This window comes from Bidens hawaiensis, unplaced genomic scaffold (genome assembly GCF_021521415.1).
Source record: "Bidens hawaiensis isolate Kalapana, Puna unplaced genomic scaffold, B.hawaiensis_p1.1 tig00021030_1, whole genome shotgun sequence".
NCBI classification, from domain to species: domain Eukaryota; kingdom Viridiplantae; phylum Streptophyta; class Magnoliopsida; order Asterales; family Asteraceae; genus Bidens; species Bidens hawaiensis.
Window position 1 is genome coordinate 267127 of NW_027493249.1, and position 23022 is coordinate 290148.

Sequence of the window (23022 nt, forward strand, 5' to 3'; positions counted from 1 at the left end):
TTACAATCGAGCGAAACGAGCGAGCATTTTCCAAGCGAGCGACGAACGGTTTGGACGGCCCTCCTTATATTCAAATTGCTTTAAATTGATTGGTAATGTGCCTATGGTGTGCAGTATGTGAAATTGTAAATTGTAGAAGCTATTATAAAGCATAACAATGTGTCATATCTAGCAATGATCATCAAAATTAGCATGTGTTGCAGTGGTCTTCCAGATATAGCCAAATTATCCAAACGCTTTTAACACACTCATTCATAACATTTGGTGCTCGCCAATTTACCAAAAATACTCAAATGAAGCATAAAGCACTACCCGAGTACTCTCATAACATTTTTTTTTAAACCACCAACTCTTTGGAAGATAATCAAAACATTCTTGACGATGAAAAATTCTCTTTGCTTGAAACAAAAGTATCCGACAAAAACAAACAAACAAAATATCAAACCTAAGGTTCAAAACACAAGATCTCAACATTGACGTCATCATTCTAATTCATCCTCCTGATCAACTCATTGATGAAATCTTCACGGTTACCAGCATCTCCACCTTCAACGTAATGATTCCTTTTCTTTTTCAACCCACCCAAAGGTGCCTTCAACTTGAATGGCCACAAGAAGTTGTTGGCTTCCTTGAAATGTGGGCCAGCCGTCAAAATCTCGTGAATGAGATCCTCAACGCAGATGATACCAAACTTACCTAGACCCTGTTGTTCAAAAAGATGGTTTAATAAATATTTATTAAAAAAAAAGTTATCAAAAAGACGTAAGAAATAAAAACCTGTTCAACGATTGAGTTGTCGGTTAAGGGGATTCTTTGCTTGTTAAGTTTTCCGTATCCTCTCTTGTAGATCAACTCCTTCACGCTCTTCAAGTTAGGGTAACTGAAAAGAAACAGGTGTTCGGTTAATAACAAATATGGAAATGATGATTGAAAAGCTATTATAAGTGTAGAGATATATACCCGTAAGTAACGTATGGCTCGACCCTGTGTAGCATGTTCAAAGTGGCTTTGTTCACTTTCAAGAATACACCATTGAAGATCTGGTTGATAAAAACAGAAATTACATTAAAACAAATGATAAAGATAACACCAACAAAGAAACCTACAAGGATGGTGTTGGAAAAATCAAATGATACATGAAATCGAGATAAAAAAAGTTGATATACCATAAACAAACATCTCGTGATTAAGAAAATAGCACCAACAAAAAAGTGTGAGCAAAAATCAGATGGTGCATGTTATCGTGAAGCAATTATTAATATAGTAACCCATCAAACCATTGTTATTCAACATGCTTAGAAGTGATAAAAGTACAAAAAAAAAATCACTTCAAACTACCTTACAGGTGTATACAAAATCCGAGAGTTGTTAAATTTTTTTTCACAAATAGCAAGTAAAATCAATAATCCCAACTTAGGAATAAAAATAAATCAATAACATAACTTCTTTTTGAATACAATACATGAAACATGTTTTTATAAAATCTTAAAAAAAAGACCAGAAACAACCTTTAACGCACACAAATACACTTGTATGTCAACTGTTTTATAAATTATAACAACATAAGATCAAACTATGCTTTGCTTTCTAGTGGCTTATGAATCACGAAACTATTTGTGTTCAAACATTAAAGCTAAAGGCTCATTTGTTTCCAAGATAAACAACCACGGCATTCATACCGGATGTTTCAAAGATAATCAAAATGCAAAAAGCTAAAATTATTCGAAGAAGTCTAAAACTAATGCCTGTTTTTGGGCAACAACTTCATGACAAACAATCAAAACAATGCACAAAAATCACAAGCAGTTCTCAAAAAACTATAATAAAACAAAGCCAATTAGCCATAAACTAAACATCACGGCAAATCACCTGTCGGAGACGTAAGAGCTGCAAAATCTTCTTTGACTTTGGGTCCATTGCATTGATACTGAAACATAATTTTTTTTAAACAGCTAAGTAACTTCATCACACACATATAATAATATTACACTTAATGCAAAACATATCATAATTATAATATAAAAACTATAAATTTCAACAACACGTACCCTCGGATACGAATGATAAACAACATCTTCGCCTCCGGGTTCACATAAAACCCACCCTTCAACCTAGCCTCACGCTTCAGCTGAATCAACTCTTTTTCCTAATTTATAACCAATTAATCATACATATCAAACAACCAATAAACCAACAAATTAAACAAATAATAATAATAATAATAACAATAACAATAATAATAATAATAACAACAATAACAATAATAATAATAATAATAATAATAATAATAACAACAACAATAATAATAATAAAGATTTTTATAATAATAATAATAATAATACCTGAGCTTCATACTCCTTGGTGTATTGTTTGGCCCTATTAAAGATCAACTTCCTGTTGGCAGCATTCTTCTTCTTCAACTCAGCAGCCTCTTGCTTCTTGACAAGGGCCCACTCTTCATTCCTCTTTTGCTTCTTCAACACAGACTCTGGTACAAGTGATCCTGCCTTTTCAGCCATTGATTCAATCTAACACACACATTTTATGCAAAACCCACATTTCAATTCATCAATCCCACATATTATTATTATTATTGGTAATAACTAGGGTTTGAAGAAGCTTACGTATTGGAAGCGGCACCGGCGATGAAGATGATGATGGAGGAATTAGAATTAGGGTTTTGTAGCGTGTGTTTTAAAACCAGATGTGTGGATCTTGACTTGGGTTTGGGCTTAGTCTAATGGGCTTACGTGAAGGACTTGTGGGCCTTGGCTAAAAGTATGATCCAAATGGGTTTTAACTTCCAACAATTTTTAGGAGTTATTACATCATATGGTTTGGGCTAGGTGTACAAAACCGGTTTTAATCCAAACCGAGCCGGTTTGGTCAACGACTGGTCAAAATTGGTTTGACTTAAACCAGTTCGGTTTATAAACCGGTTTAGAAGTAAGATAGGCCGGCCTAGTCACGTCGGTTCGGTCCGATTTATAAATCGGTTTTAACAGGTTTTAGCTGGTTTTTCTCAAACCGGTTCGGTTTTAAAACCGGTGTGGTAGATCTTAAGGGGAACCGATCCTGAAACTGGCGGTTTGGGTTAAGCCGGATTTTTTGTACACCTCTAGCAGCTCACGAGCTTGGATTATTAAAAAACTTGAACGAGCCGAGATTTTTCAAGGTCAAGTTGATCCTGAGATTCAAATAAAGCTCGGTTCGTTCTTGAGCTCGAGCCTTATATGGGATGCTCGTTTAGACCCGTTGAGCCTTATCAAGCCTTGTGTATTTTTAAGTTTTACCTGTTTTAGACTTTCATGTATTAATTTCACATTGCACAGCCAAGCTCGAGCCGAGCTTTTGGCCCGTTTAAGATATTACACAAGCTCAAGCCGAGCTTAGGTTCGTTTAAGGTTTTTCTCAAAAAATATAAACAAAATTAAAAATGAATACAAATTAATTAATATACGATAAACAAGTCAAGCTCGAGCTGAGACATATCCTGAAAATAAACTCACAAACTGAGCCCTAGTTTGAAATAAAACTCACGAGCTGAGCTTGAGCTCTTGCAAGTCAAAACAAGTCAAGACCGAGCCTGGTTGAGCTCGGGCTCATCTCATTTACACCCCTAGTTTAGGTAAAGTAGCACACATAGGTAATAAGGTTTTAAATTAAAAAGTTTGAGGTTTGTGGTTTCGATTTGGTATGAAGTTTAGGTTCTAATGCTAACTTTTGTTAACCTTTTTGTTAACTTTAGGTAAAATGATTAAAATCAAGTATATTTTTATAATGATTATGTTAGCATATTGTGCTTGACAATAAAAACTAAAGCTAGTATTATCATTGATTGATCAAGGTACAAGCACAAATTATTATAGTCCAATAGGATTATTATAATCTAAATTTCCTATTTCATAAATTTGGAATAATTGACTTACCACCATGTCTACACATTCATTGCTTTACATGTCTTTTCTGTCACATAACTTTTCCTTTGAATGCGTTTTGATTTTATTTGTAAATAAATACATTTAACATATATTTTAGAATATAATTTATTTTAATTGAATTTAATATTCTATAGAAACTATAGCTTTTATAAGCATGCTTGTGCAAATATGAAAAAAAGTGTACAAGAAAGTCAGGTATTGAATCCGTTTAATGATGAATGTATCCCACCATGCATTAAAGGATAGATTTGACGGCGGACTTTGTATGAAGTATACTAAGTTACTAACACAATAGGTTGGGGTGTTTGGTACAGAAAATGGAAAAGGAGAAAAAATAGAAATGGAAATGGAATTGTAGAGAAAGAGAATTGGTATGGAGAATGAGAATCATTTCTCTTGTTTGGTACACGAGAAAATAAACAGAGAACTCTACCATACCCAACCCCACCTCCGCCCAACCTGACACCACTCACCACCACAGCCCCACCACCACAGCCCCACACCACCACCACCACAGCCTTTTCTTCAACCACAGCCCACCACCACCGGCTGCCGCCACCAAATCCCCTTCTTCAACCACAGTACACAAGAAATTAAAAAGATTCAAATTTTTGGAACATAAGATATAGAAAAAGGAGGCTCAGATCTGTCATCACTGCCTCTTTGGAGATTTTGTGGTGGTGGTTGTGGTGGCGATGATGATAATCAGAAGCCACCTGCGACCACCGCCGATTTCCACCACCACTGTCACCCACCTGCGACCACAATCACCCGACCATCTGAAAACCCTAACCTACCACGAACCACCACTTGAAACCCTAATCTCCGTTCACCCGTACCACCTGCAACCTACAACCGGTTACCATCTCTGTGTTCACCACTGCGAACGGCGGAGACGGGGTGGTTGCAGACTTGGAGACGTGATGGCGGTTGCAGACTTGGAGACGAGATGGCGGTTGCAGACTTGGAGACGAGGTGGTGGCCGGAGACGGGTTGGTGGCCGGAGACGAGGTGGTGACATGCTATGAGGAGGCTGCTGAGAAATGGATTTCTCTTTGTTTTAAAGAGAAATGGAATTCTCTAGTTTTAGAGAAATAGAAAGAGAAATAGAAATGAAAAGTGGAAAACAAAAAAAGAAATATTTCTAATTCCATTTCTCCCCAATCAAATCCCTCTACCAAACACCCCCTAAGTTACTAACACAATAGGTTGGGTTATGTTATATATGACGTTCATTGTAAAATCGTATTCCTTTTGCTTGAAATTTTATTCATATCGACACTAAGCAAATTCTGCACCATGGAGGTTGAATCGGTTGACATCTGTTTTGTTTATGCCCGGTTTTGAAATATGATGTTGATCGTATGGAGTGGTTTTGATTTTGAAAGGAGATATTTGATTTACAAATACCCTTTTTGGGTATTTGTAAACTCTTATCATTTTAATTTTACTACGTATACCCTTTTTGGGGCCCAACATCATTAGTTGATGCACATTTTTCAAATCATCTTTTTAAACATATATGATTTTATAAAATTATTGTTTTTAGAAACCAATCATAAATTACTTCACATCATGTGAGCTGTGACGATGACTTTATTAAAAGACAAAATGATATGTCGTAAATTTTAAAAATTTATCACACTCTAAACTATAAATATTTTCTTATTTTAGAAAAAAAAATATTATACTGTATCTCACTCTTTTTTAACACAAATTGTTAAACTTTATAATAATTAAATTCTTGACCTTCTATTCTATTCCGACCCTAACCGACTCACCCCATCAAAGTGTGATGGGAATGGCAGTGTATCTCTGTAACTATCAATAAATTATAAAAAATTTTAGTTTCAGTTTTTGAGTTCTAATCATTATATAAAGCTTATGATTACAATCAGCTCCTTATCTTGTCATTTTGATTGTCTCCGTTCTTCATCGTTTGATAAAACCTTAATTAGCCTAACCATTCGAACAACCAACATTTTGCATCTAATTCCCAAAGCTTCGTTTTTAAGTAGAATTAACTTTATTATTCAAAAGAAAGGTTGCGGCGCAGCTTGTTGAATGTTTACCTGTTACTTTATTGTAATTGTTTTGAGTTTAATGAGAAATCTTTGTTTTATATAAAACATTCAAACATTTTGTACAAAAATTCAACCTCCAGCTTTCATTCACACTCCACTTTCTTCAGTATCAACAACACTCTCTTCCACTATTGCATGACACCTTACATTCTAACTAATTATCATCTTCAACCTCTAAACATGAAGCCCACCAACCCGCAGCATTGGCCATTATGGACCAACCTTAAACACCGACTTAAACTCAAACTCAAACCAACCACCATATTCCTAGGTTGTTGCGGTTCTTCATCTTCCAAGTGGGTCCTCGAAAGCACCGGAGAACAACCGTTAATGATCCCAGACGACCAGATTCTGACAAACAATGAGACTACAATGAGCCTGGCAACGGCATTGGCGGCTGACCGTAGGAAACTGAACGCGGGGCCCACACCATTGAAGTCGATAGTTAGATTGTTTGAAGTAGAAGACAGTGGAGTGGTCAATGACATGTGTTGTTTGTGTAGTGATAGGTGCAAAGGTGCGGCGTTGATTCCATGTGGGCATACGTATTGTAGGGTGTGTGCTCGAGCGATGTGGTCGAAGCAAGAGGCGTGTCCGGTTTGCGGCCGGTCGATTACTGAGATCCTTGAAATATTTTGAAGTGTGAGGGTGGAAATGGAAACTTGAAGATCTTGAGGGGGGTGGTGAGAAATGATTGTTTGGGTAGAAATTTAGGAATATGTGTACTTCAAGGGTGAATATTGTATTCTTCTATTTGATTGTTTTGTCAAGTCGATTTTTGGTCTTTGTTTTACAAAATTACATTCACATCTTCTCATAGGTTATATGGTTGTAACAAGTTAGTTGGATTCAGATCTTTTTAACCCCCCCCCCCCCACACCGAGTTGCTCCCATCATGTGACGGTGTTAGGGCTTTTCATTTGTATGTTTGGATTCAGATCTTTTTGTAAAACCCTACTAGGGTGGTAGTGTCCGGGTGGCAAATGGTGGAGGTGGAAGGAGACAGTGTTGGCCCAGACGGATCAAACAATCATATCAAACATACAAACACGAGATATTGAGGTGACAACCCTCGAATCTTTTCATACAATCAACCGAACTTAACAAACGAACATAACTTTAGGAACATACAAGGATAAGAGATTTCTCTTGACTTACATAAAACAATAAATTAAACCCCTATTTATAGATCTGCTAAATTTGTCTTCCAAGACAACTACTAAGCTTTCTCTCCAAGACAAAACATTTCCTAAACTTATAATAATTCAAATAATTAAAATAAAGCACAACAAAATAAACCGTCAACTTTAACGATAATTCAAGATTAACCTTCAGATAGTGTGGCCGGTGGGGGTTCGAGGTGGTAGCAACTAGAAATATTGGATGTACATTATTTTTGAAACACTTTCATTTGGAACTCGGTTTAGAGAAGATCCCCTTTTGTCCCTTTGCTATGATTCCGTTGAGTCATTGTGATGTCGATTCAATTGTTTACGAACTTTTCCCCCTTTCTTTTAGATCCTTTATCAAATGGCAATAAAAGATAGAAACTACTTAGAATAAATTTTCTGTATCTTTAATTTAATATTATTGAAAATAAAATAGAAAAACATATTTCAAAACATATATATCACTTTTTTAGAAATAGCCACAAAGTGATATTCACGACCCGAATAGTTAAGATAATTAAAAAGAGAACTAGATTATTACAAGGTTACGATAAAAACTTACTAAGATAAAATTATCATTAGATATCTTAAAATAGCTTGATCCACTTATTAGATAAGCCATTAGCTAGATCATTTCACGAACTAAAAGGCCGCATGAGAAAAACATGCCTGTTTTTGTAAGGCTTAATGGTGGTAAAACCGCAAGAAAACAAGGTGAAAGTGTTTAATCATGTAAGAATGGTCATGTGAGGGCTTCTCTTTATATACCTTGAGGCTCCTCTTAGCGCTTTTGCTTCAACGTGGAATGAGTAACATATATTTTGGTATAAAATTTAAATCTAAAATAGCATAGCTTTCTAACTTTATCTAATAAAAATTCTAAATGTAATACATAAAAAGTGTACACTTACATTCTTTTAGTTACACTTTTACATTTATATTCTTTTAGTTACATTTATATACTTTTATAGTCATACAAATAGTTTTTGAGTTTTTGAGTTTTTTATTTTTTAAACAGAATTTTATTTAAAAGGCGAAGTAAAAGATGCATGTAAATGCAAGAAGTGAACAAGTTCGTAAATGTTTTTCCCTGTACAATACGCGGGATGAGTCGAAGTCCCTTGAGGTTACCTTAAGCAAAATTCAACTATTTAGAAAACATATTTGTAAATGATTTTAAACAAAGAACAAGATGAAATAAAGAATCTTTTTTTTTTCTCTCATGTGCCTTAAATATCATCCAAACTTTTGGAATCATGCTTTTATATATTTCTTAGGAGTTAAATGTGCAAGACAAAAATCATAACCATTGTCCATAAAGTGAGAAACAGGAACATTGATTCATCCTACAAATGATTCTAGCAACAAGACTTAATTACAATCATAGAGGTCTAAGATTATCTTTTTGTCTTTTTAAATTCTATATTCACATATACTCAAATTTGTTTGCATTAATCTTTTCTCCCTATAATAATATGCAAGATTGATCTACTTTAAGTCACATGCAAGAAAACCATCTAAAATGGCCAACAGATTAATATTCACAATTACAAATGTTTTAATTCTGCTTTGTTCATCAGCTTTAGCCAACCGACCACACTTATCTTGGAACGAAACAACTGCGGTTGCTGCAGCTTCTAATGCCAAGGGCATCTGCGAGTCAATGGTGACGCTACGTGGCTACCCTTGTGAAGAACATAAAGTAAAAACAAAAGATGGTTATGTCCTAAGCATACAAAGAATACCATTGGGACGCGGGGGTGGCAGGAAGGGCAATCGGGTCCCGGTTCTTTTACAACATGGTCTTCTAATGGTTGGTGAATTACACATTTACATTTTACACTCATGTGTATATTAATGTTTTAAGTTATTCTTTAAACTCACCTTAAATGTTTCTAATGAACCAGGATGGTATAACATGGCTGTTGAGCCCACCGGACCAATCACTGGCTTTGGTTTTAGCTGATAATGAGTTTGATGTGTGGATCGTTAGTTCGCGAGGAAGCAAATATAGCCGTGGCCATGCGTATCTCAAGCCGGAAGATGAGGTTAATTTTGTCTTTTCATAATATCTCATGTTGCATATGCTATGCTAAACAGTTTTCTGTTACTTTGTAGGCATATTGGGATTGGACATGGGATGAGTTATCAGCAAATGATCTTCCAGCCACATTTCGATATGTTCATGGTCAAACGGGCCAGAAACTGCATTATGTGGGCCACTCGTTGGTGCGTGTCCAACCCTTTAACATGTTGTCTGATTGCACGTATATAGGCAGTCTGCGGATGCTAAAAAAACAAACAGTCTTCTTATTACAGACTGCAGAGGTTTGGTCCACCTCTTCTGCTGCAGATGTCTGCAGATATGGTCCGCAGACTGCAGACATTTTACCTCTAAAAAACAAACAGCACCATAATGTCAACAAGTCAAAGATTGACCAATTTTTGCATACTTGTGTAGGGAACTTTGATTGCAATGGCTGCACTTTCAAAAGGCGAGCTTCTTAGCATGCTGAGGTCTGCGGGCTTGCTTAGTCCCGTTGCTTATGTGGGCCAGATCACATCTCCGTTAGGCAGAACCGCTGCTGAAAACTTCATTGCTGAAGTAAAGATTAATTTATTATTTTACATAATTACTCAAATTCCATAATTTAACCGTTTTTATCGTAACAGAAATTGAAATGGTTGGGCCTTCATGAGTTCAATCCAAAAGGGTAACATGTTGTAGTTGTCACATTTTTTGCACGCTTTTTTCTATTATTTACTAACACGATTTTTTGTTTATGTGATCAGGGACGCAGTGACCAAGTTTCTCAAGAAAATTTGTGCGCTACGAGGCGTTGATTGTACCAACTTGTTGAATTCATTCACAGGTATTTTAAGCATTGTTTTTGTCCCCAAAACTTTAATATTGTAGGAATAAAGCTCAAATTTTGTTGGGATGTAGGCAAAAACTGTTGCTTGAAGCCTTCGATAGTCGATGTTTTTCTTGACCACGAGCCTCAGCCGAGCTCTACAAAAAACATGATGCATGTTGCTCAAAGTAAGCTTTGTGTTCTAAATGTGTTTAATGCTTTTTCGCATCAAATATTGGTTAATGAACGAAATTCAGAGCCGGTTGGAGGGTTGGGCAGCCCGGGCGACTGGCCGGGGCACTTAATTTTTGGGGGCACAAAATTTCTTTTATATATATTTTTAAAAAAATTTTATAAAATAGGTACAAATCTTAATCCTCTTAGATATAGGGCCCAATTTTTTTACCCATAACCCATTAGAGATATTGGGCCTACGGGTTTTTTTATTTCGTTAGCCGGCAGGGCCTACAGTCCTTTTTATTTCAGCTCAGCCGATGTATTTATATTTCATGGAGACAGCCCTGATGATATTTATTGTTTGAAACTTCTAACAGTGATAAGAGATGGAACGATCCGAATGTATGATTATAAGGACGCAGGCGAAAACAGAAGGCGTTACGGGCAGCCCACACCACCGGCTTACAACATAGAAAACATACTGAAGAATGTTCCACTTTTCCTCAGCCATGGTGGTGCGGATTCCCTTTCGGATGTCAATGATGTGAGTCATTTGTTAAGAATGCTAAAACATCATGATAAAGACAAGATTGTGGTTCAGTTCATTGAATCTTATGCTCATGCTGATTTTGTTATGGGCACAAATGCTAGACAAGTTGTGTATGAACCTCTTATGGCATTCTTCAAGCTTCATTGAGAATGCATTGGCAACAAATTTGATTATTTGTTATTTTGGTTATGTTTGTTTACTTTGAGGTTATTTGTTATTAATATATATGTACAGTTTTTTATATGATATGGAAATTAAATAAAAGATTGATCAAATTATAATATGGATGAAACAAAGATGACATATTCATGCGCATGATTGTATAAATGGATTCACATCTCAAGACCATTCTTATCGGTGAACATGTGAATGGGTTGAGGTACTATTTTTTTTTAAAAAGAAAAAAGCATCAAACACAGCCGAACAGCTCGCAAACGCAAACTAGTTTGCTCGACAACACTGAACTCAATCATTGCCACATGTCACTAATGAATGGCTTGTATTTTAATTTATTTTTCTTTTTTTTTTCATACTAATTGATTTTAACACTAAAAATGTTTTTCTCTAGTAAATTTTAATAAATAAGTTTTTTTTTTAATCTAAAAACACATATTGTTTAGTTTTTTTTAGCACACCGGTATAAATTTTATTAAAAAACATAAGATTGAAAAAAAAATATTTCTATAATAAAATAAATATTAATCATTACTGGTTTATATTTTTAAATAAAGAAATTATTTTTTATATTTCTAAACACTTTTATTAAAAAAACAACAATTATTAATAAAAAACAATTATAAATTATATTTATTTTAAAAAAACAGAGAAGTTTGGTTTGCTAATTAGTGTGTAAAGTTTGGTTTGGTTGGATTAGGTTGGTGGAAAAGAGTAAAATTAATTTTATGATAACGATTGGGTTTGGTTAGTTTGTGAATGCGAATGGTCTAAGGGTGTGCATGGGTCGGTTTTCGGCCACAACCCAACCAAAACTGAAAATTTAATAATTTTTAAAAACCGATCTTCTTTTGTTTCACTATGGCTTGGTTTAGAGGTGTACAAAACCGGTTTTAAACCCAAACCGAACCGGTTTATAAACCGAACCGGTTTGGTCAATGGCTGGTCAAAACCGGTTTGACTCAAACCGGTTCGGTTTATAAACCAGTTTAGACACAAGATAGGCCGACTTGGTTACGTCGGTTCGGTTCGGTTTATAAACCGGTTTAACCGGTTTTAACCGGTTTTTCTCAAACCGGTTCGGTTTTAGCCAGTTTTTCTCAAACCGGTTCGGTTTTAAAACCGGTTTGGTAGATCTTAAGGGGAACCGGTCCTGAAACTGGCGGTTTGATCGGGTTGGGAACCGGTTTGTGTGAAACCGGTTTTAAACCCAAACCGGTTCGGTTCGGTTTGCCTAAAACCGGTCCCAAACCGATTTTTTTATACACCTCTAGCTTGGTTTACGGTTTGGGTTGTAGCTCGATTTGGATTAAACCGAATTTTTTGGGTTAAAATTTTGATTTGGGCTTAAAACTTTGAACTCTAATCCAATGGGCCAAATATCAAGAATTGGAAAAGGCTTGGGCTTGCTAACATTTTTAAAGTTAATTGTGGTATGTATCTAAGAATATAGGTTAACTCGGTTATATCGGTTTTTTGGATGACAAAAACCGAAACCAAACCAAAGCATTCGGTTTTTAGAAAACTTAAAACCGAACCATAGGTTATTTGTGCCTTCTGTTTTTATGGTTAGGTTTAGGTTTTTCGGATGCATTCACCCCAAATTCACCTAAAACCAAATTTTCTTTTTCTTATTAAAACATACCCATTTTGACATGAACTTATTTTCATCGGTTCCTGATTAGGCCCGACCCACCCATTAGGCGAGGGTCGATTACTAATCTTGTTATCAATGAATTTTGCCTTTAAAACCGATGCATTTTTTGTCTTGAACCGAAAAAAAAAAAAGAAAAAAAAAAGACCCTCACTTGGATATGCTGTTACATTTTTTCACCTTTATGTTGGTTGGTGTAGCCCAGTTATTACCATCTCTCTTTGAATATATTTCTTTAACTTATTACAAAACTATGCATTCAAAATATGGAGAATTTAAAATTGGTTTGAGTTTGAACAGCTAAGTAATAAATGAATTCAAAGTCTTGTTGGTTGGCAACTCTTTTGAAAACCAAACATGTCATCAAAAGTTAAAACTGATGGCTTCAACGGTTCACTATCTAAAAGTCAATATCAAAATTATTAATTAATAAGTCATACCCAATACTCAGTAAAATCCCTCTCATAGAGTGTTAGAGTAGGGTCTTGTGATATGTTGGGATGCGCATGAGTTAGTTTGGGACGGTTTTGGATCAATAGATATGTTGGTTAATACTTAATAGATAACTACAACCATAACGAATATGGTGTGTAATAGATAACTATAACCATATATGATTGATCCGTTATGACGGTTTCGGTTAATCGGTTTTGAAAATTATAACGATTCGGTTATGGGTTAGTTAACCGTGACCAAAATAGTTTAATTGGATCTAAAAGTTTCGTTCAAATATTATAAAAAAGAAAAAGAAAAGAACAACATGGCATAATTCAACAAAATATATAATCCATAACAACACCAAATATTCAAACAAACGATAAATGGACCAAGTTTTTAGTAAAAGTAAATTGCATGGTAACAAATAAGAACACTGTTAATTTAATATCTTCTGTTTTCTCTAAACTATCAATTACATCTTCTAATTGTACTCCATAACTTTAAGAATCTTGTAAATGTGGCGGTTCGGTTACGGCAGGTTTGGAATTATCTTTAATCAAACGGACTCACATTTGACAGTTTTTAAAAATTCATTAAACCGACCCACCAGCTATGTCGGTTATGACGGTTAATTTGCTCACCCCTAATGATACACTGATATGTGCACAATCTATAACTATTAGTTGAACCGACGCTTACGTATTTTCAGTTTAACTGAGCTGGCCGGTCCAGTTAAGTTTTCAAATCATTATTGGTACTACATTTAACAGATTATTATTTTCCATCCATCCTGTCCAACGTCTAAACCGGTCTCTAACTTAAACATAAATAATGTGTCAATCATTACCAACTTTAATGACGGGATTGTTAAGAAAGTCGTCTCAAAGATATCAGTTTTTCAATTAGTGTATGTCCTTAACTAATTTTATAATTATTTAACTTACTCCATCCTGGATTGCTGTCGTCATACATATTTTTATTCCTGTAGGATGCATAAATTTTATATTATATGATTTAAAACAAGTATATTCTTATCATAAATTTAATTTAAATAAAAGATTCTATATGATTATATATATATATATTTTTTTTCCTTATCCCAAGATGAGAGGATTAGGCATGATTTGATAGACCTAAACCTCTCCGAGGACATGGTTGAGGATAGGAATTCGTGGAGAAGTAGAATTAAAGTTAAGGATTTTTAGAGAGAATTGAATACCTTAGGGCTTAGACTTAACTTATTTAGGTCACATACCATAATGGTATTTCTCTTACATATTTTATTATTATTATTATTATTAGCTTTTATATTGCGGTTAAACTGTGACCTTATTATTAATATTACTATAATTAGTAGTAGTTTTTTATATAACTGTTAAACTTTGATTTCTTTTTTTTTGCTTCATACACATGTTCTTAGAGCCGGGGGTCTCTCTGGAAGCCACCTCTTTATTCCTTTGGATAGAGGTACGGTGTGCCTACATCCCACCCTCCCCAGACCCTACCTATAGCTCTGCTGTCGGTGGGATTTTACTGGGTATGATTGATATATATGATTGAATTCTATATGATTATATTGCTTTAGACGTAACTCTTAAGCATCATAAGTACTAATTAAAATAACAAATTATACTATTAAAGCTTTTGATATTTCTTTGATTAATTACTTCCTACCCATAACGAAAATGTAATGTACGAAATGATATTTGTTATCTAACATCTGTTTCACGGCGTACTCTCACGTTAATTAAGTTATTATGTTGTATGTTATAGTTTTACGATTCAAATGTGACAAAGACGATAACATACCGAAGCTTAAAGAAGACGGAGTTCGTAATATACGTTCTTACATTAACTATACATGATAGACATATAGCTAGTGAGGAAGTCGAGAGCTAGCAAAAACGATCCCGATTAAAATGGTTTTCCGGTTTGAACATATTTATACCTAACAAAATAAGAAACACTTATGCCATGCGTTATATTCTCGTGATCACAAAATTATTTTACGGCTTGTTTTATTTTACCCCTTCAATTTTATAGTAATAAAACTTAATAAATTAAATACTATAACTTACGTGAGATATTTGACTTCAAATATATTAAATTATTAGTTAATAAATCATACATATATATAATTTATAACTTTGGTGCCGCTATGTTTCTATTAGGCCAAGTGGCGGCACCAAAGTAGTCCACACTTTGTTTTTATGTTTTTTTTAAATTTTGATAATTAAACGGTTAATCGTCTTATTCACTGATGCAATGCTCGGGATGGATAACTTTAGGTTTTTACCAATGCTCGGGATTTAATGTTCTTTTTGTTTACTTCTTGTATTATAACGAACGTAATCAAAATCGACCGAATTCGCGTCGACTCATCGTCGCGACGCCCAGGAACACTTAGGTTTTGCCAACGTTCGAGTTTTACCAACTCATTGTTGCAGCGCCCGATACCGACAACACTTGGGTTTTATCGACTGAACAAATGCCGTTTTTTATATTGTAATATTTTATATGTTCATCAACCAAACCCGCAGTAATGCACAATCGAAACGTGACATAAACATATTCGACATATCCGGCCCTTTATCTGACCTGTCCGGCGCAACGCGCCGTATACAAAAACTAGTTATATCTAATTTTAATCATACATAATCCTATCAAATCATTTTATAATTATTAAATTCATATTAATAATGATTTAATACTTTTTTTTTACCTAACTCGGGTAATACATGAGTTTCTAGTATGTAATGTTTTAATAAATTTAAGATATGTATGAAATATTTTTTTTAAATGTAATTTAAATAAATTTGCCATATATTCAAAAACATTAAACTAAATAAAACGAAAACCTTCAAAATTTTAAATACTAAATGTAATGGAAAATTTTACCGAACGTTCACTTTCTGGAAATTTACAAAACAGAACCTTATTGTTCTTCGTAATTATTACACAAATTGTTACAAAAATCAAACACCCCAAACACCCCAAATCCTTTCTCCAACAAAGCTTACAATCTTCCTTACAGAACCTTTTTGCGACGACCCGATGCTGATTTCACCCTCACCACCAATATTCTTTTGCTCAGCACGCTGTGGCGTGCAGTTTAGGTTTTGCTGAACATTCGCCACAGTGTGAAAAGCATCAGAAGAACCCTTCTTATTTCCTCTTTCTTTTCTACTCTTTCCATTTTTCCTACCACGAACCAATCCATCTTCATAAACTTCAATTATTTCATGAATCAGTTTCTGGTTCGGTGAAGCATCCCACCGAACCCAGAAACTGGTGTAACAATTAAAACAACCACAGTTAAACTGCGGAGGGTGATCTCCGAACTTTTTATTCGGTTTTCGGTTTTTGGAGATGTTGGTGTTGGTTGCATGGATTGATAGGAGGTAGGCTAACACTTCTTGGTCTTCGGGTGTAAGAGCGGTGGCTAGAGAGTAGTTAGGGGTGGTGGAAGGCAACGTTTGCGGTGGCGACGGGTGGATTTTGATTCTGCCTTTGGTGGGGTTGTAGAGATTCCTCATGGTGTAGGGGATTCTTATGAAAAAATTGTGGCGGAATATGTGACGTTGTCAACTTGTTTTAGGTTACCGAATAGCTTTATAGTAGAGTCAGATTTAGAAATATAAAATTGAGTAGGTAAGCCCACATTTAAAAAATAAAATAAAAATGCATCGTATTATTAAAGTGAGAAAATGTTTACAACATCTAGCATGAAGATGGTGTTTAAGAGATGGACATGTTAACACGACACGACATGACATAAGTTTTAAAAAGTTTGGGTTTGAGCTTAACAGGTTTCGTGTATTAAACAGGTCAACCTATTTAAGACATGTTAAAATTCACATCCTAATAAATTAAAGACCTGTTAACCTGTTGTAACCTGTGTAGATTTTTAATTTAAATAAATAAATATACACTCCTAAAATCCTAAACCTAAAGTTATACTTGTATACGACATTTCACTCATGTCCGTCAGAACCCGCTATCATATTTTTAATGGATGTTATAATTTGCTTCTATGATTTTTGTTTCAAGTGCTACGGTGTGGTTTTTTGTTTCATATATGTTAAGGATTGTGGTTTTTCGTTTCAAATATGTTATGGCTTATGCATTAATTAAGACTTTTATGCTTGTTTTGAAAATTTTTATTTCATTACACATGTATTATTCATTGTATACTTAAACAAGTCCCTTAACAAGTTTTAAAGTTAACCTATTGCTAAACAAGTTCGTGCTCGTGTTTGGAAAATATGACATGATTAGTTATCATGTCGTGTTCGTGTTTAGTACCACAGGTCATTGTGTCTTATCGTGCCGTGTCCGGCATGTTATGACAGTTCTAGATAGCGTCAAGTCACCACCCGTAAAACCTGGATTAAGAACTAACACCCTTAAGATCCAAACTTGCTTAATTGAGACCATTCTAAAGTAAAAAGTTTGCCCATTTTAACCCAAAGGTTGGTCATTTGAGTTTATATGTTAAGCGGGAACAACGATTTAGGAGATTGGTAAGGAGCATGAGGGATAGTGAAACCTCCGTCTACTCCTTTTAGAAGAATTTTTAGAACTTTGGACGGATAAAATTAAAAGTTAAAGACTTCATACGGCCACGATCATCCAAAATGTTGGTTACTTTATTCGGGAACAGTATGATACATAAAAATCAAATAAAAAAAAAGGTTCGTGAGAATACAAATCAAGAAAAGAGGAAAATAATTGTTTAGTTTTAGTGGGCTAGTTAATTTGTAAGGGGCTGCACTTCAATATTATTTTTCGTGGGCTCACATTTGATGGGCTACTGAACTAAAAGGGATTAAATGAGACGGCACCGGTTTTGAGTGAAAATCTCTAATTCTCTACCATGTCTACAAGTAGAGGTGTACAAACAACCGGTTTGGGACCGGTTTTAGGCAAATCGAACCGAACTGGTTTGGGTTTAAAACCGGTTTTACCCAAAGCGACCCAAACTGCCGATTTCAGAACCGGTTCCCCTTAAGATCTACCAAACCGGTTTTAAAACTGAACCGGTTTGAGAAAAACCGGTTTATAAACCGAACCGAACCGACGTGACCAGGGCGGCCTATCTTGTGTCTAAACTGGTTTTGACCAGCCGTTGACCAAACCGGTTCGGTTTGGGTTTAAAACCGGTTTTGTACACCTCTATCTACGAGTTTCAGTTAATAATCTAACCGGTTAACCTATAATCGATACCGATTAAATTAACAGGCTTTAATAGCTGTTTAAAAAGAACAGGTTTTATTTAAAAAAAAGTAACTTACTAGTAATAACATATAATAAACTCGCTTTACTAAATTAAAGAAAGAAAATAAACAAACACGAAAAGATTAAAAAAAAACCCTAAAACAACAAACATAGATAAATACAAAACGACAATAAATTTATTTGATGATATGCAATCATCGTTATTTGTTGTCTGTCACCTCGTCGTTTTCGTCTTTAATTGCCTCCCTTGGAGTCTTCATCTTCATTTTGGTTTAACCGTCTTGTGATGTTTTGCATATGTACCTAATGGCTTTGAGAAACACTCTTAAATTCGTAATGTGCCATTTCGGTGTTGTCCGACATAAGACATAACTCGAACTTTGACTATTTCGGGGGTTCTCTTTGTTTCAAGTGTCAAAACAATGTTTTCTTCATTTGCCATTTAAACAAATTGGGTTGACACTTGAGATGGCTGACTGGTTTTGTGTTTTAGAGAATTTTAAGAGAGAAAAAAGTGGTGTAATACTGTAATTAAATCTAAACATCCAATACCTATTTATAGTAAGTTAGGAGAGTTAAAATGGTCAATAACCGGTTTCTACTGCTAGAAACGACTATATAGCCATTACAAAACAGTCAAAACGTTTAAAAACAAATGTTAATGTTAGTAACCAATTAACTGGTTATTGTTACTAACCTATTAAAAATAACAGGTTTTTATATCAAATGTTTGTGACAACCTTAATAATAAAGAATTCATCTGAATATGGATAGAGGGAGAATTAATTAGTAATGATTTTTGGATGAATGATTTCTATACGTTTGAAATAAAGTCTTTTTGGGAGCTAGGATGTAAGACCCCGAATCCTACCGTTGGTATTCATACAAATACTTACAAAGATATTTAAACTCAAAAACAGTTCATTCCATTAAAATAACCAATTCAAAGTATAATTCAGCAGAAAATCATAATTAATAAAACAAGTTTCCAAAACCCGGGAATTATGCCCAAAACCAAATTGAAAGGTATTTAATAAAAAGTTAAAAGAAAAATGTTTATTATTATTAAAACTTCCGACTAAGCATGCTCTCCACCGTCCAAGTAGCTTTGTGCACGTCCAAGCGGTAATGCATCCACCTCCTAACCTGAAACTCACACTAACATGCACACAAAGTCAGCTTGAGCTAAGTGAGTTCAAATTTTATTAATTAACATCTATAATAATAATCATAATAGTCATTCCAAGAGTTTTAAAATAAACGGGGTATAACAGTTAGGCCATCATCATCAATAAATAATCATTCTTATACATATACATACATATATATATATAGGTTTAAGTTCAGGAGAAAAATTATCTTAGTGTGAGAAATGTGAGAAGTCATTTCAACCAATCAAAAATTTTCTTTTATTTATTTCTTTTAATTAATTCTAGGGGTATAATGGTAAGAAATAAAACTATTATATTTGGTAACTATTAAATGATTAAGAGTTTTGTTTCTTAATTATTATACCTTTATTAGTTTTTCTATTTGTTAATTAAGTTAAAAACATTTATAGTGCCTTTTGTTTTAATCGTATGCATCATGCTCAGATCTTTAATTTTATATATTTTTTTAATTCTTTGTTTTTAATTAAATTAAAAAACACCAAGACCCTTTTTTTATCTCTCCATCCTACATTCAAATTGAGCCCCTCCAAAAAAAGATCTATTAGATATTTATCATAGAAATATCAAACGTTCTACTATAACTTTCGTTTTTGAAACATATAAAATTTTGTTGATCATTCAAAACGATAAATAAAAACCATAAGCATTCAAATAACTTTTTTTCCCACACAACAATTTATAGATACTACACAATAATTTATAGCACATACAACTTAAATGTATGTATCCTACACAAACTTTATCTATCACAAACAAAATATTGTCTTTAATCACTACGCACCAATTAAGTATACTCATAAACAAAAATTATCTTCCATTCCTACACAACAATTTATGTATCCTACACAATTTTTTATATCATAAACAACGTACATGTATGAAGCCTACATAAAAAAAAATAACCCTAGATTTAAATACTAAATGTGTAGGCTTTGCCCAAACTATGTAGATTTAAATATCTAACCTCATTCTTTATAATTCAAAACCTACACAACATAATATACTTACACAAAATTATTTGATAAAAGTTATTCATACATATTGTCAAAATATGTCTTACACTTGAAATCGCAACCATACAACAATTAATAAGAAACAAAATAAAAAAAAATGTAGTCTTAGTTTATTCCAACACATGCGATATTTTCCTACACATTAAAACAATTGTTCCAACATTATAATGTAAAACCCCAATAGTTTGATAAAAAATAAAAACTAATGTGATTAACGTGCATTTTCTATGTTTCTACTTTCTAAACAATTGTTGCTATCTTTAGAATATTTAATAATGGAGTGATATGCAGACTACAAGATGCAATCAACGCATCTAAGTTTTATTTTAGGCTTCTAAATAATAAAATACCAATATACCCTTTTTAGCATTAAATACATTAAAAAAGGAATGCCAACATTACTAAATTGTCATTTTAATGTAGTCCATTGATCAAACATAATCAAAGGTTGTAAATAACTTCTCACACTTCTCATAATAAAATGACTTCTCTCCTGAACCATCCCCTATCTATACTAATAAATAAATAAAACTTTCCTCGTGCCACGTGTCATCTCCTTACCACATTATTCCTCACCAATTCCCGCTCTCAAAAAACATCTTTTCCAAACCGGGTATCCAACTCATTTTATCTTACAAAATATCCATTTTATCTTTTCCAAACCCTAAATTTATCTTCATCATCAACATGTCTTCATCATCTTCTTCATCGTGTATCTGCAGCCCACCACAAATTCCGCTATCTTATCATCATCTTCGCCATCATCCACGTCTCATCGTTACCGCCTCCCACCACAGATCCGGCCATATTCAAAATCACCTTCCAGTTTCCTCTCCTCGCCATCGTTACTATTCAATCGGAACTTTTATGTCGGTCGGTATGCCTTTCTTCGATTACTATCACAGTTTAATTTAAATATATAGGTTTAGCCATTATAGGTTTAGCCGTTATTTTTTTTAATTTGGATTCAGTTCATAATCATTTGTTTCAGTCGATTAGGTTGCTTTACTCATTTATTTAGGCATACTTGATTCTACGATTTGAAAATTAATCTTTTTTTTTTAATTTAAGTTGTGTTTGTATTTTCAAATTGAAGCCTCTGTTCATTTAACGCTTTAGCAAATTGGGGGCTATTAGTATTGGGGTTGGTTTTCTATTTTTCAATTGAGGATTTCTATCACAGTATAGATATCTAAACAGTTGTTTAACAACCATTATAGGTTTAGCCGATTTTGATTCCTGTGTGGATCTATGCTCACAAACGAATCACTATCTTCAAAACCCTAAATCGTTATCCTTCGTTTTCTTTTGTGGATCTATGCTAAAAAACGAATCAGTATCTTCATGTTTCCAATCATCATTGTTCGATTGCTTCAGGTATTTTGAACTTTCTTTGCAAATTTTCATATATTGGTTTAGATTTGTTGTATTTCTGACTTTATTGATTATTAACTTGTGACATTAGCTTGTGATCTAGAGTTTGTTCCATATTGTTTATTAGAGTTTGTTTCATATTGTTGATTATTATATGTTTTTGTTAAATTATATCGGTAGTTCCAATATGATACATATGAACTCCAAAGTTGATGTGAATTATTGATTTGTAGATAAAAGCATTTTCAATTATCACAGGCTACTTACAAAATTTTGTTATTTTCCTCATTTCTATGTTCTTGATTGCTGTAAAAAAGTTGATTTATATTTTTCAATCTTTTAATCATGTTTGATTCAACTTGCATATTGTCGATAATTGTGCTAAGTAATGACTCGTGTTGTTTTTTTTATTGGTGAACATTCTATGTGGTTTTACTTAAACGAATGTCTTCATGTTGTAATTGGTGAGCATCTCATGTATGACTAAAGAACAAAAAAGTTATTTAAAAGGATTGTTTATTATAACTTGATTGATGATACAATAACTAATTTGTTTTCTTCTTAAAATAACAGTCAAGATGATGATAAAGTGATTGTTTGAAGTGTTGCAGATCATATAATGATGATTAAGGCATCCACCAGATCGCTATCAATCTTCTATGATGATTTTAATTTTATCTGCAAGTGTTACAGATCATATAATGCTGATACTAATCTCCACCGCTTTATATCAGGTATCATCACTTCCTGGTTCAACTTATTTATGTTAACTCCATAATTTTTTTGACATAGTTATAGAATTTATTTTAAATATGTAATATTTTAAATATGTAATATTTTAAATTGATTGATTTATGCTCAATCAAATTATTCTGTTACCAAAATACCATTAAACTCATTATGTACTTAATTGTACATAATTTTATTTACAAAACGCCTTTATGTAGTTGCATGATGGTTGTTTTCAATTTAACTTAATTTTAATTTTTTGTTTAATTCTTCTTAAAATCGCAGGCGTGCGTAAAGTATTGTAAAAGAATCAATACATTTAACATCATGGGTGCGAAACAAGCTAAATAAGGAACCTGGATGCGTTTCGTCATGCAGAAGATCATTTGTCACAGATTGTTGGTAAGTTTTTCACACTAAAAATCCCTTGATCTTTGTGTGGACCAGTCTTAGT

At 33.7% G+C, this 23022-nt stretch overlaps 4 protein-coding genes across 4 annotated transcripts; 2 read left to right on the plus strand and 2 right to left on the minus strand.

The window, feature by feature from the left end:
• Positions 1-418: 418 nt before the first annotated feature.
• Positions 419-2524, minus strand: LOC143562505 (large ribosomal subunit protein uL30w-like). The gene is made up of 6 exons (XM_077050286.1): positions 2343-2524; positions 2049-2146; positions 1870-1927; positions 961-1040; positions 778-880; positions 419-703 (listed from the first exon to the last, which is right to left on the minus strand). The coding sequence occupies exons 1-6, from the start codon at positions 2517-2519 to the stop codon at positions 488-490; spliced, it is 732 nt and encodes a 243-aa protein (XP_076906401.1). The 5' UTR covers positions 2520-2524; the 3' UTR covers positions 419-487.
• Positions 2525-6205: 3681 nt separating this feature from the next.
• LOC143562517 (uncharacterized) lies at positions 6206-6664 on the plus strand. Its single transcript, XM_077050296.1, has one exon. It carries the CDS (start codon positions 6206-6208, stop codon positions 6662-6664), a length of 459 nt encoding a protein of 152 aa, XP_076906411.1.
• A 2052-nt stretch (positions 6665-8716) lies between these two features.
• LOC143562519 (triacylglycerol lipase 2-like) lies at positions 8717-10937 on the plus strand. The gene is made up of 8 exons (XM_077050297.1): positions 8717-9007; positions 9102-9242; positions 9313-9423; positions 9656-9799; positions 9868-9908; positions 9988-10067; positions 10142-10237; positions 10604-10937. The coding sequence occupies exons 1-8, from the start codon at positions 8717-8719 to the stop codon at positions 10921-10923; spliced, it is 1224 nt and encodes a 407-aa protein (XP_076906412.1). The 3' UTR covers positions 10924-10937.
• A 5080-nt stretch (positions 10938-16017) lies between these two features.
• On the minus strand, positions 16018-16578 carry LOC143562520 (uncharacterized). The gene has a single exon (XM_077050298.1). It carries the CDS (start codon positions 16576-16578, stop codon positions 16018-16020), a length of 561 nt encoding a protein of 186 aa, XP_076906413.1.
• Positions 16579-23022: the final 6444 nt, after the last annotated feature.